The sequence below is a fragment of the Dendrobates tinctorius genome, unplaced genomic scaffold (genome assembly GCF_039654945.1).
Source record: "Dendrobates tinctorius isolate UK_male_01 unplaced genomic scaffold, ASM3965494v1 ptg000270l, whole genome shotgun sequence".
In the NCBI taxonomy this organism is placed as follows: Eukaryota; Metazoa; Chordata; class Amphibia; order Anura; family Dendrobatidae; genus Dendrobates; species Dendrobates tinctorius.
In genome coordinates, this window is record NW_027361937.1 from 10,110,232 (window position 1) to 10,128,010 (window position 17,779).

The 17,779-nt window shown below is 43.1% G+C and overlaps 1 protein-coding gene across 1 annotated transcript in view; it reads left to right on the forward strand.

Moving 5' to 3' along the window:
* TRPC4AP (transient receptor potential cation channel subfamily C member 4 associated protein) overlaps positions 1-17,779 on the forward strand; it is an 83,306-nt gene that overhangs the window by 6,431 nt on the left and 59,096 nt on the right. Inside the window, exons 2-6 of the mRNA XM_073559419.1 lie at positions 1,948-2,076; positions 2,956-3,072; positions 10,511-10,568; positions 11,873-11,928; positions 14,347-14,475. Coding sequence (XP_073415520.1) covers positions 1,948-2,076; positions 2,956-3,072; positions 10,511-10,568; positions 11,873-11,928; positions 14,347-14,475 — 489 coding nt within the window. The remainder of the gene's footprint in view (positions 1-1,947; positions 2,077-2,955; positions 3,073-10,510; positions 10,569-11,872; positions 11,929-14,346; positions 14,476-17,779) is intronic.

The following is a 17,779-nucleotide window of genomic DNA, read 5'->3' on the forward strand; positions in this document are numbered from 1 at the left end:
CAATGTGTCACAAAAAATTATTCTCAGAATCAGCGGGATCGGTTGAAGCGTTCCAGAGCTATAACTTCCTAATGTGACAGTGATCAGAATTGAAAAATTTGGCTTGGTCATTAAGGGGTTAAAGGATCTGGGAATGTTTAGCTTGCAAAAAAGAAGGCTTAAAAAGAGGAGACCTAATAGCTGTCTGCAAATATCTCAAGGGCTGTCACATTGTAGAAGGATCATCTTTATTCTCATTTGCACAAGGAAAGACTAGAAGCAATTGGATGAAACTGAATGGGAGGAGACACAGATTAGATATTAGAAAAAACATTTTGACAGTTAAGGTGATCAATGAGTGGAACAAGCTGCCACGAGAAGTGGTGAGTTCTCCTTCAATGGAAGTCTTCAAACAGAGGCTGGACAGACATCTGTCTGGGATGATTTAGTGACTCCTGTATTGAGCAGGGAGTAGGACATGCTGATCCTGGAGGTCCCTTCCCACTCTACCATTCTATGATTATCTATGGGGCTGCACACATCTTCGTGTGTTCACACAGACCATGTGTCCTTGTCACCTAAACGTAGACATGATAGTTTTTTTCCGGTAGCACGGACGTCAGTATTCCCCACACACGTGCACACCGATGACTGTGTCGTTCGTGTGACATGTGCTGGGATAGGAATAAAAGATGTTTAGGTGTTAGATGGGCAAAGACTCCGTTGCATAGTGAGTGATTACAGTTGAAAAAAAACACACACACAAAAAAAAATATATACATATATATTATGGTAACAATGAGCACATTAAACAAATGACACAGCATTTTGTGTAGTATTAAAACATTTATCATCCGTATCTCAGAGGGAAACAAATAACCGAACGGTGTTCACTATATCTCAGTATTCATACATACCAAGGAGTTTTCCACTCTCAGGAAGGTGTACCCCCCAAATGCTCTAAGACTATAAAAAGCAGATACTCTGGCTCACTGGCTTTAGCACCGTCTACCTCAGCGCTGGATTCAGTGATTAGCTTCAGCGGTGATGTGTGCTGTCGATGTGACTTTACCATTGCAGCCAAAACATAGAGATCTGAGCAGCAGTGGGGAGAAGGCGCTGTTTATTTTATGGTGTTTGGAGTCTTAAAGCACCACTCCAGCATTTTTTTTTTTATTTCACCACTAATGGTGCTTAAAATCCAAGTCCCCAGCCCCCTGTCTGATCATCGCCTTCTGGCGTTTTCATCTGTTTTCGCTGCAGCTCCGATCCGTCTCCTGCAGTTTGTGATCTGCTGGCTGCTCCAGTGTTTCATGGAGAGTCAGAGGTCACTACTCAGTTTCGGTCTATGAGAGCCTCGTTGTGGCCTCGTTCTGGCTCTCATAGACTTACATTGAGAGCTTGTGACATAGGTTCTGACTTCCGGCCAGTCAGAAGTTGCGCTCACAAGATGGCGCCACAGGACTTGACCGGCACCGAAAAACGGTGAAGCTGCCAGAGCAGAGGGTGAGTATATGACCGAGAGGCAGGGGACTTGTGTTTAATGCACGACTTCAGCGGTGAAAAAAAACCCGCTGGATTGGTCCTGTAAAGGAATTCTATCACCAGATTTTATGCTTCCCAATGTGAAGGCAGCTTAAAATTCGTGCCAAAACCCTGGTTCCAGTGGTATGTCATTTACTGTGTTTTGTTTTTTTGCTGTGATAAAATTGTATAATCTCACCACGTTGTTTGGTAGCTTTTTGAATATGTACAGTGTAGGCAGATTTGTCTATCAATGGTGGGGGGATAGACTGAGATCTTGAATGTCAAGGTCTACATAACTTGACCTCATCTTTGAAAATTATATATATAATTTATTTTGTTTAGTGGGTTGTTTTAGTTGTAATAGACAGTATTGAGTATTGCCTTGTATTTGTCGTGGAGGTAACTAACCTCTCAATCTTATGTACTCTGTATTGTTTGTAGATTACGGAGGAGCTGCTTAAAGAAAGAGACAAACAGGCCAAATGGAACAGTATTCCTCTATTTCTGCACAAGTTATATGAAGGCAGCCACCCCAACAGTGACCTCTCCCAGTGCCAGGCCATACTAAAGGTACAGACTTTTCTGTGAACGCAGTGTGCTGAAGCTTAAAGAATAGAATTTACTATGTATCATCTCTAATAAAGAGCTGTATAGTCACCATCATGAAAGCCGATGTCTAATGGATTACTGTACACTACAAAACATGATCCTTCTGTTACTAATGAATTTATATATACATACTTTGCAGATTCCATAGATTTATCATGTACTCTGACACGACCTTCATAATATGGAATCTTGTTTAACCCAATAATGACTATTTGCTGTACCATGCTGTCTCGGGTTTTATCCCCATGCCATTACAAATTTACGGAGCTGGGTTAAGGCTCCTGCAATCCAGAAGGAGCAGTTCTGTGTTGGACATGGCCAGGAACCTTATGATAAAGACAGAAATGGTTTATTACTGCTTCTTTTACTTTGCTGGTTACATAGTGCTATGCAGAGAACGGAAGTATTCAGCAGTGCTTCTGTAGGACACAGTTATCACGATATCACTGGGTCTCTACCCGTAGAGCAGAGCTTGAGGGTCCCAACAGATAAGCCTGGCAAACCGGAGGGCTGTTTTTTCACCTCTTGATCCTCCAGTTATGATGGAGAAAGTGAGCAGTAAAGAAAAAAAAAACTAATTTTGGCATTACACAGCCATGGAGGGCAATGAACAATGAAATGACTTTCGTTGGGGATGTTTCACCCTAACCCATTTTGCATTTCTTCTGGATTCTTAGTGAAAGTCTTCCCTTTTCTTTTTTCTTGCCCTACTGGGTTTCCTTTTTAGCGTATCACTTCTGTATATAAAATATGATGACCTTTAATAATTCCAGATATGTTTCATTGTGAGTTGAATGGCAGAACTACTCTGTAAGACTCACGTGTTTTTCCAACCTGCAGGAAATTTCTCCTCTACTTTCCAAGGAAGCAATGGCAATTGTGACTGATGAAAAGGTGTCTGGTCCGGAGTTTCCCTTTCCCAATACTTACACCTTTGATTTGTTTGGTGGAGTTGATGTAAGTTCACCTTTTTTTAATTGACATTATTAGTTTTGATAGGGTTTTAGGTTACATATGTGCCATGTAAAGTGTTGTGTCCTGTTGTGCTTTATCTACATGATTGTGTTTTAACTAGCTGATGTTGAATTCAAAATGTAATTGTCATTAAAAGGATTTTCACAAAATGGCATTTATCGCTTATCTACAGGATATGTGATGTCTGATCACTTGTGGCTCACCTTGTTACCAGAAGTAGAGCCCTGAGCCCCCTCTTCACTGCAGCTATGCTGTCAGAGTGTAAATGGAGTGGCGGTCAAGTACTTGGCTGTTTTCAATCAGCTCCTTTGACTTTAACTTGTGTAGCCTGGTGCCTGCCTCAGACTACCCCCCCCCCACCCTTTCTAGTAATGATCAGCTGACCTCCTAATCACCTATCATCTTATAGTTGGGGTGTGAAGTGTGCAGATTACCAAGAGTACTAGGGTTCTTTTACACAGACTGACCAGCGACACAATTTGAAAGCCGATAAGTAAACTTTTACCTATCGGCGTTCATTTAAATGCCTGTTTACACACGCAGACCAAAGTAAACGATGCGCACTGAAGATCTATGTTAAATCCCTCAGTGCACATAGACTGCCATACTTCTCAGCAGTGCGAGTCTGTACGGCCGACAAGGAGGATCTTTTATGCTGATGGAGTGTTTTGCTTGTTCATCAGGTGATCAGCAGCCTGTTTACACTGCTAGATAACACTGCTAGATAATTGTGAAACGAGCGTGTTTAACCATGCCTATTCACGATTGGTTTGTCTACAGTACTTCATTTAGATGCCAATGCAGCCGTCGGGTTTTCCCAGACGATGCCGCTTTAGGAGAGTGCCAGCGGTTGTTTTCCAATTGACGTTGTTCTTGAGGCAGCTCCGCTGCCAGCGGCTTTCACTGTACACTGATAGATATAAAGAGTGGGCGGCTTCCCATCGGAAGCAGCCCAGAGAGTGAGAATGCCACTTCTTTTAACCACTTCAGGGTGTCCAAACTCTAAAGCGAAAGAAGCCGCGTAAGACTGAACATTTACTCAGCAAAGTCGTTTTGACACTGCTATGCACTGTAATTATTGTATGAGTTGCTTTTGCAGCATTTGTTAATGTGGATTTCAGGCAGTATCTACCTGACAAAGGTTAAAAGTACTTAAACCACAGCGCCATTAATTAACGGCACTGTAGACAAAGTAGCGCCCCCCAGAGTCAGAATTTCTCCGGGGTCTATGCTGCTGGGGGTAGCCGAGACCCCAGAGAACATGATTCAGGTCGGTATTTACCGAATGCGGTGTTTCGATCGCTGTTATTAACCGTATAACGGCGATCGCAACAAAAAAAGCTGCTATTTTTGCATTTAATTTCTCCTCTGATGTTCCCGGGTCCCCCGATCTGTTCCCCGTACCTACCTGTGTGAACCCCGTCCTCCCACGGCTCCTGCAGCTCCTGGCGTTTTCTTCCTGTAAAGAAAATGGTGGGCGCTTGCACAGTGCGCCAGCCGAGATGTGCCGGCCAGCACCCGGCAGATTCCATTCATTCATTCCAGGTACATTTTGATCACTGTGATAAACCCTATCACAGTGATCAAAGTACATATAAATAAATCCCCCCCCTTTATCACCCCCTTAGTTAGGGAAAAATAATAAAATAAAAAATATATTTCTTTCCCTTTTTCCATTGGGGTTACAATTGGGCTAAAACGAGTTGGGCTAAAGTTAGGGTTACGGTTGGTATTAGGGTTGGGTTTAGGGTTACGGTTGGGATTAGGGTTAGGGTTGGCATTAGGGTTTGGATTAGGGTTACGGTTGTGATTAGGGTTATGGTTAGGGTATGTTTCCACGTTGCGTATGTTGTAAAGATTTGCTGCGGATTGAACGCGGATTGGACTTAGGGTTGTGATTAGGGTTATGATTGGAGTTAGGGTTGGAGTTAGAATTGGGGGGTTTCCACTGTTTAGGCACATCAGGGGGACTCCAAACACGACATGGCGCCACCATTGATTCCAGCCAATTTTGCGTTCAAAAAGTCAAATGGTGCTCCCTCCCTTCTGAGCTCTGCTGTGTGCTCAAACAGTAGTTTCCCCCACATTTGGGCCATCAGCGTATTCGGGGCAAATTGCACAACAACTTTGGGTGCCTAATTTCTCCTGTTACACTTGGTAAAATAAAAAATTGGGGGCTAAAAAATCATTTTTGTGGAGAAATTTTTTTTTTATTTTCACGGCTCAGCGTTAAAAACTTCTGTGAAGCACTTGGGGATTCAAAGTGCTCACCACACATCTAGATAAGCTCCTTGGTGGGTCTAGTTTCCAAAATGGGGTCACTTGTGGGGGTTTCTAGTGTTTAGGCACATCAGGGGCTCTCCAAACGCAACATGATGCCCGCAGACCATTCCATCAATGTCTGCATTCCAAAAGTCACTATTTCCCTTTTGAGCTCCGATGTGTGCCCAAACAGTGGTCCCCCCCACATATGGGGTGCCAGCGTACTCAGGACAAATTGGGGTTCAATTTTTCCTGTTACCCTTGTGAAAATAAAAACATGCTGGCTTAAAAACCTTTTTTATGGAAAAAAAATGATTTTTTTTTTAATTTCCCAGTTCTGCGTTATAAACTTTAGTGACATACTTGGGGGTTCAAAGTTCTCACAGCACATCTAGATAAGTTCCTTGGGGGGTCTAGTTTCGAAAATGGGGTCACTTGTTGGGGAGTTTCTACTGTTTAGGCACATCAAGGGCTCTGCAGATGCAACATGACGCCCGCAGACCATTCCATCAAAGTCTACATTCCAAAACTGTGCTCCTTCCTTTCTGAGCTCTGCCATGCGCCCAAACAGTGTTTTACCCCCACATATGGGGTATCGGCATACTCAGGACAAATTGCACAACAACTTTTGTGGTCCAGTTTCTCCTGTTACCCTTGTGAAAGTAAAAATTTGAGGGTGAAAACATCTTTTGTGGAAAAAATTTTTTTTTTATTTTTTTTTTTACAGCTTTGCATTAAAAACTTCTGTGAAGCACTTGGGGGTTCAAAGTGCTCAACACCCATCTAGATAAGTTCCTTAAGGGGTCTAGTTTCCAAAATGGTGTCACTTGTGGGGGGTTTCCACTGTTTAGGCACATCAGGGGGTCTCCAAACGCTACATGGTGTCAGATCTCAAGTCCAGCCAATTCTGCATTGAAAAAGTCAAACGGCGCTCCTTCCCTTCTGAGCTCTGCCGTGCACCCAAACAGTGGTTTACTCTCATATATGAGGTGCGTATTCAGGAGAAATTGCACAACAAATTTTGTCATTTATTTTCTTTATTAACACTTGAGAAAATAAAAAAAAATGGTTCTGAAATTAAATGTTAATTCTTTCCTTCCACATTGCTTCATTTCCTGTGAATCATGTAAAGGGTTAATTAACTTCTTGAATGTGGTTTTGAGCACCTTGAGGGGTCCAGTTTTTAGAATGTCACTTTTGGGTATTTTCTGTCATGTACACCCCTCAAAGTGACTTTAAATGTGATGTGGTCCCTGAAAAAATGGTTTTGTAAATTTTGTTGTAAAAATGAGAAACTTCCTAACTAAAAACAATTTTGTTTCCAAAATTGTGCTGATGTAAAGTAGACATATGGGAAATGTTATTTATTAAGTATTTCGTGTGAAATTTTACCAATAGCATGAAGTGCAATATGTAACAAAAAAACAAACTCAGAATCGGTGGGATTCGTTAAAGCGTTCCAGAGTTATAGCCTCATAAAGTGACAGTGGTCAGAATTGTAAAAATTGGCCTGGTCGTTAAGCTTCAAAATGGCTCTGTCACTAAGGGGCTAAGAAACTAAAGTGGGGGTTTCATCTTTCGTAGGTGGATATCTATATGTAAAGAATTACTGGGCAACTAACTGAAAAATGTAAATTTTCCCATGTCAGTTTACTTTTACTTCTGTTAAAGTGAGAATAATATCCAAACAACTCAATGTACGAAAATACATTTCTGACATTTCCCAAAAAATATCCGTGAACAATATAGCAATCTATCTTTTCAATAACGGCCTTAAGCCTTCCATCCATGGAGTGGTTGCGCCACACCAACCACATTCTACCAGAGGCGAACGGTTTTCCTTCATTGTAAATTTCACATTTAAGGTGGTCCCACAAGTTCCCAATAAGGCTTAAGTCCAGTGAGAATGGGGCTGTTTCATTATTCTTTTATCTTTAAAGCCTTTACTGGATATTCAAGCACTGGAGACTTTGATGCATGCGATGGAGCACTGCCTTGCATAAGAATCATGGCTATTTCAGATATCTCTTGTCCCAGTCTTGATGTTTCAGCTTCTTTGTCTTTTTTCAGTGGTGGTCAGGTTTCATCACCCCTTACCTCGGCCGTGTCTCTGAGCACTGAACACCTTGTACTTCTGTGTCTTGTTTGGTGGTCGTCGGGTTTTATCCTCCCTTACCTCGGCCATGTCTCTGAGCATTGAATACCTTGTACTTCTGTGACTTGTTCAGTGGTACTCGGGTTTCATCCTCCCTTACCTCGGCCATGTCTCTGAGCTCTGAACACCTTGTACTTCTGTGTCTTGTTCAGTGGTGGTCGGGTTTCATCCTCCCTTACCTCGGCCATGTCTCTGAGCACTGAACACCTTGTACTTCTGTGACTTGTTCAGTGGTACTCGGGTTTCATCCTCCCTTACCTCGGCCATGTCTCTGAGCACTGAACACCTTGTAGTTCTGTGACTTGTTCAGTGGTGGTTGGGTTTCATTCTTCCTTACCTCAGCCTTGTCTCTGAGCACTGAACACCTTGTACTTCTGTGTCTTGTTCATTGGTGGTTGGGTTTCATCCTTCCTTACATTGACCGTGTCTCTGAGCACTAAACACCTTGTAGTTCTGTGACTTGTTCATTGGTGGTTGAGTTTCATCCTCCCTTACCTCAGCCTTGTCTCTGAGCACTGAACTCCTTGTAGTTCTGTGACTTGTTCAGTGGTGGTTGGGTTTCATCTTTCCATACATTGACCGTGTCTCTGAGCACTGAACACCTTGTAGTTCTGTGAGTTGTTCAGTGGTGGTTGGGTTTCGTCTTTCCTTACATCAGCCATGTCTCTGAGCACTGACCACTTTGTACTTTTGGGCGCTACGAAAGGCTGCAGATCTGGAATATGGCAGCATAGGTGGATAATGGCTTCCTGGTCACTTCACGTTGGTTCCTCTCAAAGAGTTAATATGCCTCTTTTTTCTCAACACAGCTTTTACGACTGTTAACTATTTGCAACAAAACTTTTGATGTTGAGTGTTCACCCCAATATGTTAGCAATATTAAGATCACTGCAGCCCTTTGTAAAACTTATAACAATCATTGACTTTTCTGAATCAGTTAAATCTCTTTTTTGGCTCATTTTGCCTGAGGGAAATCAGCTGCCTAATAATTCTGCACACCTTGATAAAGGGTCATGTATCCTTAGGCCTCACCCTCCCTCATTACATAAAAACACTTCACCTGATCTGCTACATCCAATAAACATTCAAGGTTATACAGCTTAGAGTTGGAAAATCTGCATAACAATTATGTGGGGAAAATACTCACTTGCCCTAATATTTGTGCACACAGTGTATGTATTAGGCCTGTTTCACACTTCAGTTTTTTGTGTCAGTTAAAATCCGCCAAAAAGGCAGAAAGCGGATCCGTTCCTAACTGATGTGAACGGATGCCACCGGATCCTTTTTTTTGACGGATCCGCAGAATGAAGAATTTTAAAGGAACCGCTGCCCGGGAAGGAGAGAGAGAGATTCTCTGACCGTCAGAAATGATTTCAGGGTTAAATCTTTCCTCCGGGCATGCGCTCTATAGAATTGCGGATCCTGCAGTAGAAAAAAATGTTACATGGTCCGTCCAGGCATCTCGGCGGACGCAAAAAAAAGTGACGGATCCGCAAAAAACCGGATCCAACGGATGGCCATCCGTCAAGATCCGCCGGTAATGCAAGTCAATGGGGGAAAAAACGGATCCGCCAAAAAAAATGGCAGATCCGTTTTTTTTTCAAAAACGGCGGATTTTGACTGATGGTCAAAAACGGAAGTGTGAAGCAGGCCTTAGTATACGCTACATGTGCTAGTCTTGCTTTGTCCCAATCATATCTTTCTCACATTCACTATGAATAACAATATAAGATAAATGGTCTGTAAAGCATGTTGTTAATAGATAAGAATTCCTCAGTACATTGGAAAGTGATTCTCACCTGTGGATTATGAGCGCCTCCCCTTAATTCCTTCTTTTCCCTGCAGAAGTGAATTTGGGCCCTTACATTGCCTCTGCCTAGTAGTAGTGGCTGACCACTTGGGCTTTTTCTCTGCAGCCCTTTGGACAACTTCTCAAGCTTTTGATTGAAGATGTATGTTCTTCTATGTACTGTCTACATAGAGTTCCTGGAAGCAACGCTGCAGTTAGTTGAGTAGTAAAGACATGTTAAGTATTTGGTCAGTATTTTACCTCAGTATTTGTAAGCCAAAACCAGCAATGGAGCAATCAGAGGAAAAGTATAATAGAAACACGTCACCACTTCTGTATTTATCACCCACTCCTGGTTTTGGCTTACAGATACTGAGGTAAAATACTGACCAAATACTGAATGTGTGCAGATGGCCTAATAGAAACACGTCACCACTTCTGTATTTATCACCCACTCCTGATTTTGGCTTACAGATACTGAGGTAAAATACTGACCAAATACTGAATGTGTGCAGATGGCCTAATAGAAACACGTCATCACTTCTGTATTTATCACCCACTCCTGGTTTTGGCTTACACATACTGAGGTAAAATACTGACCAAATACTGAACAGTGTGCACATGGTCTAATAGAAACACGTCACCACTTCTGTATTTATCACCCACTCCTGGTTTTGGCTTACTGATACTGAGGTAAAATACTGACCAAATACCGAACACACGAACGTAGCCTAAAGGAAAACACTGAAAATGCGAAAAAATTAAGGCCTTGTGCACAGACTGAGTATTTGAGGGTTTTTTTACCTCAGTTTGTGTAAGCTAAAACCAGGACTGGAACAATCAGAGGAAAGTATAATAGAGACACGTCACCACTTCTGTATTTATCACTCACTCCTGGTTCTTACAGATACTGAGGTAAAATACTGATCTTGTGAATGTGGCCTAACAAATCCTACAGCTTCATATAAATAAAGGGGCCTTCTGTTTACCAGTGGTTATGTCTGGCAGAAAAATGAAAATATGGCAAATAATTCAATGACCAAGAGTAGAACAATTCAGTCTTTTAACCCTGGGGGAATAAACGCGCTGGGGCGGCTTTGTGGCCGGGATGCCGCATTGTTACATGGTATAGATATAAAAAGTAATCACCAATGTATGGAAATATACCTTATTCCTTCCACACATGCACTGAGTAATCTTATGCTTACCTTCAGCTTCTAGTGGAGATACTCATGCGGCCGAGCTTATTTCCTCAGAAGAAGAAGCATAAAAGTGAGTGACTCAATGTCTCCAATGTTGTGACTGCTAACACAGCTGTTGATGTATGACGGCCCCGTTATATTTGGTTTGTGTTATGGGGCTGCCCTGCTTTATGGCTTGTAAAAAAAAAAAAAAAAATACAATTTTTTTAGTCTGTGGGTTCTAGATCTAGTCCACCCTAAAACGAACTCTCTGAATTCTAGATGGCAGATATATGGTATAGCCTTTCTCCAACTGTCCTCTTTATGGTGTTGTCATACCGTAAAAAACGTGTCCATATGCCCGATTAGGGTCCCCCTATACGTACAAGAGCTAAATATGGAAAGTGTACGTTTGGCCATGGCTTTCCCTGTTGATTATTATTTTTTTTTTTTTTTTATTTCAAATTTTAAAAAATAATTTATTTGTTAAAGAAGCTAGATTGTCTTTTGGGGACTTTTCCTAGGCTAAAATATCAATGACCTATTCTTAGGATTATCACATTAAGGGTGTGCCATCTGCTATGTTCGATTTCGTCCCATGGCCGCCCAGAAGTACACAATATACAGAGCCAAGACACCACAGGTCCATATACTGTGTAGTGCCTCATCTCGGCTACTGCATCTGGAATCACGTGAATTTCTATAGGCGCTGAGCTGATCCGAGGACTGGATCCTGCTACTAATGACCTCTCCTAAGTTTAGGACATCAGTATGGACAAGCATTTTAAAGGGATTGTTCCCTATAGAATATAAACTTGTATGCACAGTTTGCCGTAAAAAAAACCTTCTTTACTTGCTTATCCTAACACCTATACTGTGTCTCCACTCCTAACCCAGTGTGCATTGTATGGCTGTAGTATTGACATCACGTCAAAATCACTGCAGTCGATTGGAGAAGTTTTTTGAATGGAGACAACCCCTTTTAAGGAGTAGAGGGGAGATTTTTTTTTTTTTTTTTAAATAAGGACCTATGCTCAAAGGCATAAGTGATTTCCCCCCCCCCCCCCCGTAGTGTTGCTTTTAGACTTGGGTTACATGGTGACACTGGTAGAGGTGTGCCACCCTGTAAGACCTAGCCTAAATGTAGAATATATTTGCAACAATGAAAGCTTCATGTAAAGACTGTAATAAAGAACTTTTATGTGTTTTCTATATAATTGTTACTGCAGCTTTATTATAAATTGTTTCCCTTGATGTTAGACTCTATTAATCCCATCGTATTGTATCTCACTTATACTATCTTGCTTCCTTTAATGAACCTTTTAGCCGTGTGTTCTTATATATAATAGTCTGACCAATAATCTGCAGCCTCGTAATGTACATCTTGTATTTCAGTTGGCGATGAGTTGATAAAGGACTGCTTGAGCATCCTGTACAACACCTGCATATGTGTAAGAACCATTTCTGATATTTACTGGATAATAAGTATATATATATATATATATATATATATATATATATATATATATATATATTTTTTTTTTTTGAAAGGAACCTGTCAGTAACTTCTAGTCTGTGTCCCCAATGCGATGTGTATGCAGCAGTCTCTGTTTCCTATGTGATCTGTGTACAAAACAACAATAAATCCACTGAGTACTTATTCAGTTACAGAGATAGGCGATAAAATCTGAAGAGTAGCACTAAAGGCCAATTAGCCACTCCATATAAGAAAGGATTTTTTTTTTTTTTTTTTATGGTTGAACACTCTTGAATTTTGTGGAAAATACATACATAAAATTACTTTCAATAATTAAGGATATATGTAACATGACAAAGAACCATCACACTGGCAAGTAAGCAATATGTTCAAGGTGAGATGGGTATATAGAGAGGTATCAAATATCTAGTAATACACAATGGTCAAAGAAAAGAAGTTTCCTCCGCATAGAATTAGTGGCTGGTAAATGGCAAACAAATACCTGTGATCATAAAGTATTAACCAAATTGGCCAATCCGTATCATACATTTTATCAAAAGTAGCAACACTTAGGGAGTGTGCAAGTTCAAAATAGAAAGCACAGGGATCAAGAAGGTTACATTCCCATAGTGTCCTATTTCATATACCGTATTTTGTGGATTTTAAGACCCACCCCAAATTTTGAGGAGAAAAATAGGAAAAAACTTTTTTTTAACAAAATGGTGACGCTTATTATAATCCATGCATCTTATTGCTTACCGTTGGTGACTGCGGTGAATCGGGGTCGCTACTGGAGGAGGCAAGAGTGGAGCGTTGCTGCAGGCTGGGATGAGGGGGTGTTCTGATGTGCTCCGCTGCGGGTGTTCGGTGGTGCGGGGGCTGATTATTATGTGAGGACATCTTTGCTTATCTGTGGTGGATAGCAAGAAAATTATGCACAGACCTTTTTTTTTTTTTTGCTCATCAGCTTTCCTAAGGGTTTGTGTATTTAATATGCGGCCCAAGACACCTCTTCTTCCGGGGTAACCCAGAGACGCCAAAAGGTTGGACACGTTAGATTTAGACATAATATAGCACATTACTGTGCTGCAGGGCTCTCACCCACAAGTATGCTGTTACTAGCCAGGTCGGGGCTCTGTACAGCCATCTTGCCATATGAACTTGCTGCAGGCCCTTTAACTAGGCTGCTTAATGAAACAAGCTCCTACCATGTACACTACTGCAGTGTTTCGTCCATCCCTGATCTAGAAAGGTATTCCTTAATATCTTGGTGCATCATTAGCGTTTTAGATATAGGACACACCTATTAATTGGTGTCAAAATTGGTGTCTTCTAATTAAGTAATGGTAAAGGGATTCTTCCTGTAGATTGTGGATTTGTCTGTGATCTCGGCTACTTATGTTGAGGAGTCTTTCGCTTTCGTGATCTGACTTGTTAATCCCTTCTGTTCACTGATAGCCTGACTAGTGAAAAAAGGGTCTAGATCTCCCAAGTAAATATGTTATGTAGGAGAGTCTAAAGCATAACTCTACTCAGAGTGACCGCCATCAGTCCCAGGATCTGTCCTCTTACCTAAAAGCTGGCAGTCACTAGTGATCATCTGAGCTTCTCTAGGTAAAATGGGCAGGATTACAACAGAGGGGTCCGCCACCAAGAATTAGTGCCACAGTAATCCTTGAAGAATCATTATCATTCATATGTTATAACACGAATGGCACTGATTTACAATACAAGATGCAGCCCTTGGCTGACAAATGAGTGGGATAGTGGATGTAGCCATGGCTTTTAGAATAGTATATATGGTAGTTTTTGTTTAAAGGGAACTTGATAGCTTCCCCAGGCCCCCAATCCACCACCATATATCTATCTTTATACTCTTTCTACCTACCTAGCCTTTTCATTTTCTTATAGATTCTTATAATTACTGCATATGGTAAAAAAATAAAACCATTTTATATTGTGGTGGTGATATGCTAATTAAGGTTATGTTCACACTAGGCATTTTTAGTGTTTGTTTTTCTGCAGAAAAAAACCTGATCTCTTGGCAGGAAAGAAGTTGCGTTTAGTACTGTATATTGCATAAAAAAATGCTGGAAAAACACCTAGTGTGAACATAGCCTTATTGGTGACTAGTAGTGGGGGTGTTGCTTACTAATTGGCCCACTAGTCACTCACCTTTGGGAGTGAGTTGCGTGATAATGGTTACAATAAATACATGACGGTGGTTTGGGGCCTGGGGAAGCTGTCAGGTTCCCTGTTTAGATTTTTCTTTTCGGTCTTTGTTGTACAGATATATTTTCAGCACCAAGTGAAAATCCGCTGTTCATTAATCATTATTTGTGAAGTTAAAGGTTGTGTACGCTAACTCTTACTGGTGTTGGGATTTCCATAGACAGAAGGGGTCACCAAGCGTCTGGCAGAACGGAATGACTTTGTGCTTTTCCTGTTCACACTCATGACCAACAAGAAGACCTTCCTGCAAACCGCAACTCTCATAGAAGACATTTTGGGTGTTAAAAAGGTACCTTTATGTGATGACAGTGGGTGAGTGTGTCTTTCCTATATTTACAGCAACCCTTCAGCTCATCGACAATATTTGAAATATGAAGAGCTATGTAGTTTATTCCCTGGGTCACACTTTTTGCACCTCTAGATTCCATGTCTTTATGTGAGTAACCCATAAGGATTCATGAGCCTTGTGAATTTTTGAATCCACCTTTCTTTAAAAGCGTGTATTGTGGGATAAAAATCATTTCTCCTACGTCTCATTGGGGGACACAGAGACCGTGGGTGTTATGCTGCTGGCCACTAGGAGGACACTAAGTAAACCAGAAAAAAAGATAGCTCCTCCCCTGCAGTATACACCCTCTCACTGGCTGAAATTCTACAGTTCTTGCTTAGTGTCTGAAGGAGGCACTTGGGTCTTCAGACCCCACCGTTTTTATTTTATTTTTGATTTTTCTGTAAATTTTTTTATTTTTTAATTAACGGAGTGACGGTTCCTTTCTACGGCCCGCTCTCCCCTGAACCAACAATAGGCAAGCACGTGGAGTCACCCTTCACGTACACTTTCCTGCGACAAATGGGGCTGATTCCTCGGACGATGGTTCCCGTATGGTCGGTACGCCACGGATACGAGGGCAAGGGCAACAGGACTTGGCACAGGAGTGCATGGAGCAGACCTGAACAGCGCTTTTTCGGATGCCCTGAATCAGCCCCAGAGCTCTCCGTCCCCCTGCCCAGAGGGAGGACCGATTGAGCAATATCCCCCTGTAAAACCTCCTCCAACTCTGCTACATCGCCTGGATGAAGAACCCGGACATCGCTGACCTGACTGAGCACAGGAGTGGAGGTATGGGGTCGGGTCCTTGTCCCCGGGAGAAGCGTTGACTTAGCGTCAGCGGCGGTACACTGGTGCCCGGTCGCTGCCCCCCCTCCCCGTCCGGCGCTTACCGCGGGGAGTCCAGAAATTTATCCCCCAGCTTCTTTGGCCTGCTAGGAAGCAATTTAAATAGCGCCGCCCCCTCTCCGCCCCCGGTGCCTACCGCGGGTAGGTCAAAAATTTAGTCCCCTTTTCCGGCCTACTAGGCCGCAATTTGAATAGTGCCGCCCGCGCTATCGTCACCGCCCCCTCCTCTTGGCACCTCTCATTCCTAACGAGACGCGCAATTCTAATCTCGGGGGCCATGTCTGTTACCTCTGCTGCAGTTAACCCTTTCAGGAGCTACCGAATTCTGGGTGACACCACAGGGCCATAACACAGGACCTTGGGTAAGCTGCATCTGCCCTCAGATTAAAGCTTAACCCCTTCCAGGCACATTCCCTGCAGCTGCAGTCACTCTGCCGTTAACCCTTTCTGGAGCGCTATGCCTCACTCACAGGAGGCTAAACGAACCGCTAAGAAGCACACTGCGCTTTTATACCGTGTATACCACTTGCAAGTCAGCCTTACACAGTGCTCAAGCTAATCCGTTATGCACAGACTGCGACCCGGCCTGCGCCCGAACTGCGCCCCTACCTGTGCTCCAACGCTCCTCGCAGCCGCTGCAGACGGCACACCTGCATCTGGTACCCCCGAGTGGGCTGCTCCCCTGTCACAGTCGGAGCCTCTGACCAAGGCTATATATTTTCCATCCGGGAAGACTGTCTCTGCAAAAGCGGGTCCATGACGCGTCCCCTAGTCGCGTTCGCGCCTCAGCACCATCGACTCCTGTCTCTCGCTCGTCCTCTCCTGAGGTTTACAGCAAGCATAACTCTGATTTTGTATCTGTTGCGTCAGCCCCTCAGAATCCACCAACTGATCAAGAGTCGCTTGATTCTCTTATAGAATCAGTCAACAGGATTCTGAAGTTGAATGAGGAAAATATTCCCGCTCCACCACTCCTTATCTCATTTAAGGAATAAGCGTGTGCGCTGATTATTTACCAGCCGTCTAGTATCATAGGAATCAGCCACATAAGTGGTTCACTGGGCAAAAGTTTACTCTGGCTAAATACCCTTTTGATCCAGACCTAATGAAGGATCGATTACAGTTCCCTCCGGTGGACCCTCCTGTAGCGCGTCTTGCTTCCACAACGCTCCTATCTGTTTCTGAGGGTTCCTCGGTCAGGAACCCCTCCGATCGTCAAATTGACCACCTTGCCCGTTCAATTTTTTTTTTTTGTGGAAGCTTCAGGAACAGCGTTTGTTCCATCCTTCGCCGCAGTTTAGGTCACTAAGGCATGGCCGCTTGGACAGAAGTCCTGATTACTGCCTTCCAGGGCACCAATCTTCCTCCGGAGACCACCTCTGTCACCAGCCAGATGATTCACGCAGCGAACTTTGTAGTAGACGCTTCTTTTCAGGCGACTCATACTGCCGCTAATACGATCTCCATTACAAGAGCCCCGGGGCTCCGAGGCTGGTGGGCACATGCCACATCTAAACGATGGTTGACTTCTCCCCCCCCCCCCCCCCCTTTTCAAGCGGGTCGTCTTTTTTGGAGAGAGACTGGACCAGCTAATTTCTGATACTACCGGGAGGGAAAAACAAGTAAATTCCTTCCTCAACAAAGGGCTGTTCGGCCGTTTCAACAGCTGACGCGTTTTTCGATTTTCTGGCAACAATTCCAATTGGTCCCTGCGCGGAGAGAGGCTCCAGATCTCATACAGACCTAACTGTTCTTGGAAACCCAGGCCTTGGGCTTCTGGATCTAGGGGAGCCAGATCTCATAGATCTACCTAATGACGACAAATGGGTCAGGAAGCTGGTATTCTTCGGATAGAACATAGAATTTCCCCTCTAACTCGGGTTTTCCTCTCCTCTTCCCCCTAGAAAAGGACAAGAGCCTTCCTTCGGGCAGTTCAGGCTCTAAGAGACGAAGTCATCATTCCGGTCCCCCTTCACAAAAGGTTCAGGAGATTTTATTCAGACTTTTTTTTTTGGGGTTCCAAAAGAGGACGGGTCGATGCCACCCATTCTGGATCTCAATTGTTGAATCACATTGTTATGGTACGGCGATTCGAATGGAAACTCTCCGATCTGTTGTCACTTCCATGGAAAAGGGACAGTTCCTGGCATCCCTCGACATCAAGGACGCTTACATTCACGTTCCGATCTGCCCGTCCCTCCAGTAGTTCCTGCGTTTTGCAACTCACGAGGAACACTTCCAGTTTGTGGCCTTGTCCTTTAGACTCGCCACCGCTCCAGGGATCTTTACCAAGGTCATGGCGGCTGTCATGCCCATTCTTCACCCTCGGGGAGTGGTAGTGTTTTCGTATCTGGACGACCTGCTCTTCAAGGGTCCGTCCCTTTCAGTCTGTGAGGAATCTGTGGATAACAGTAAA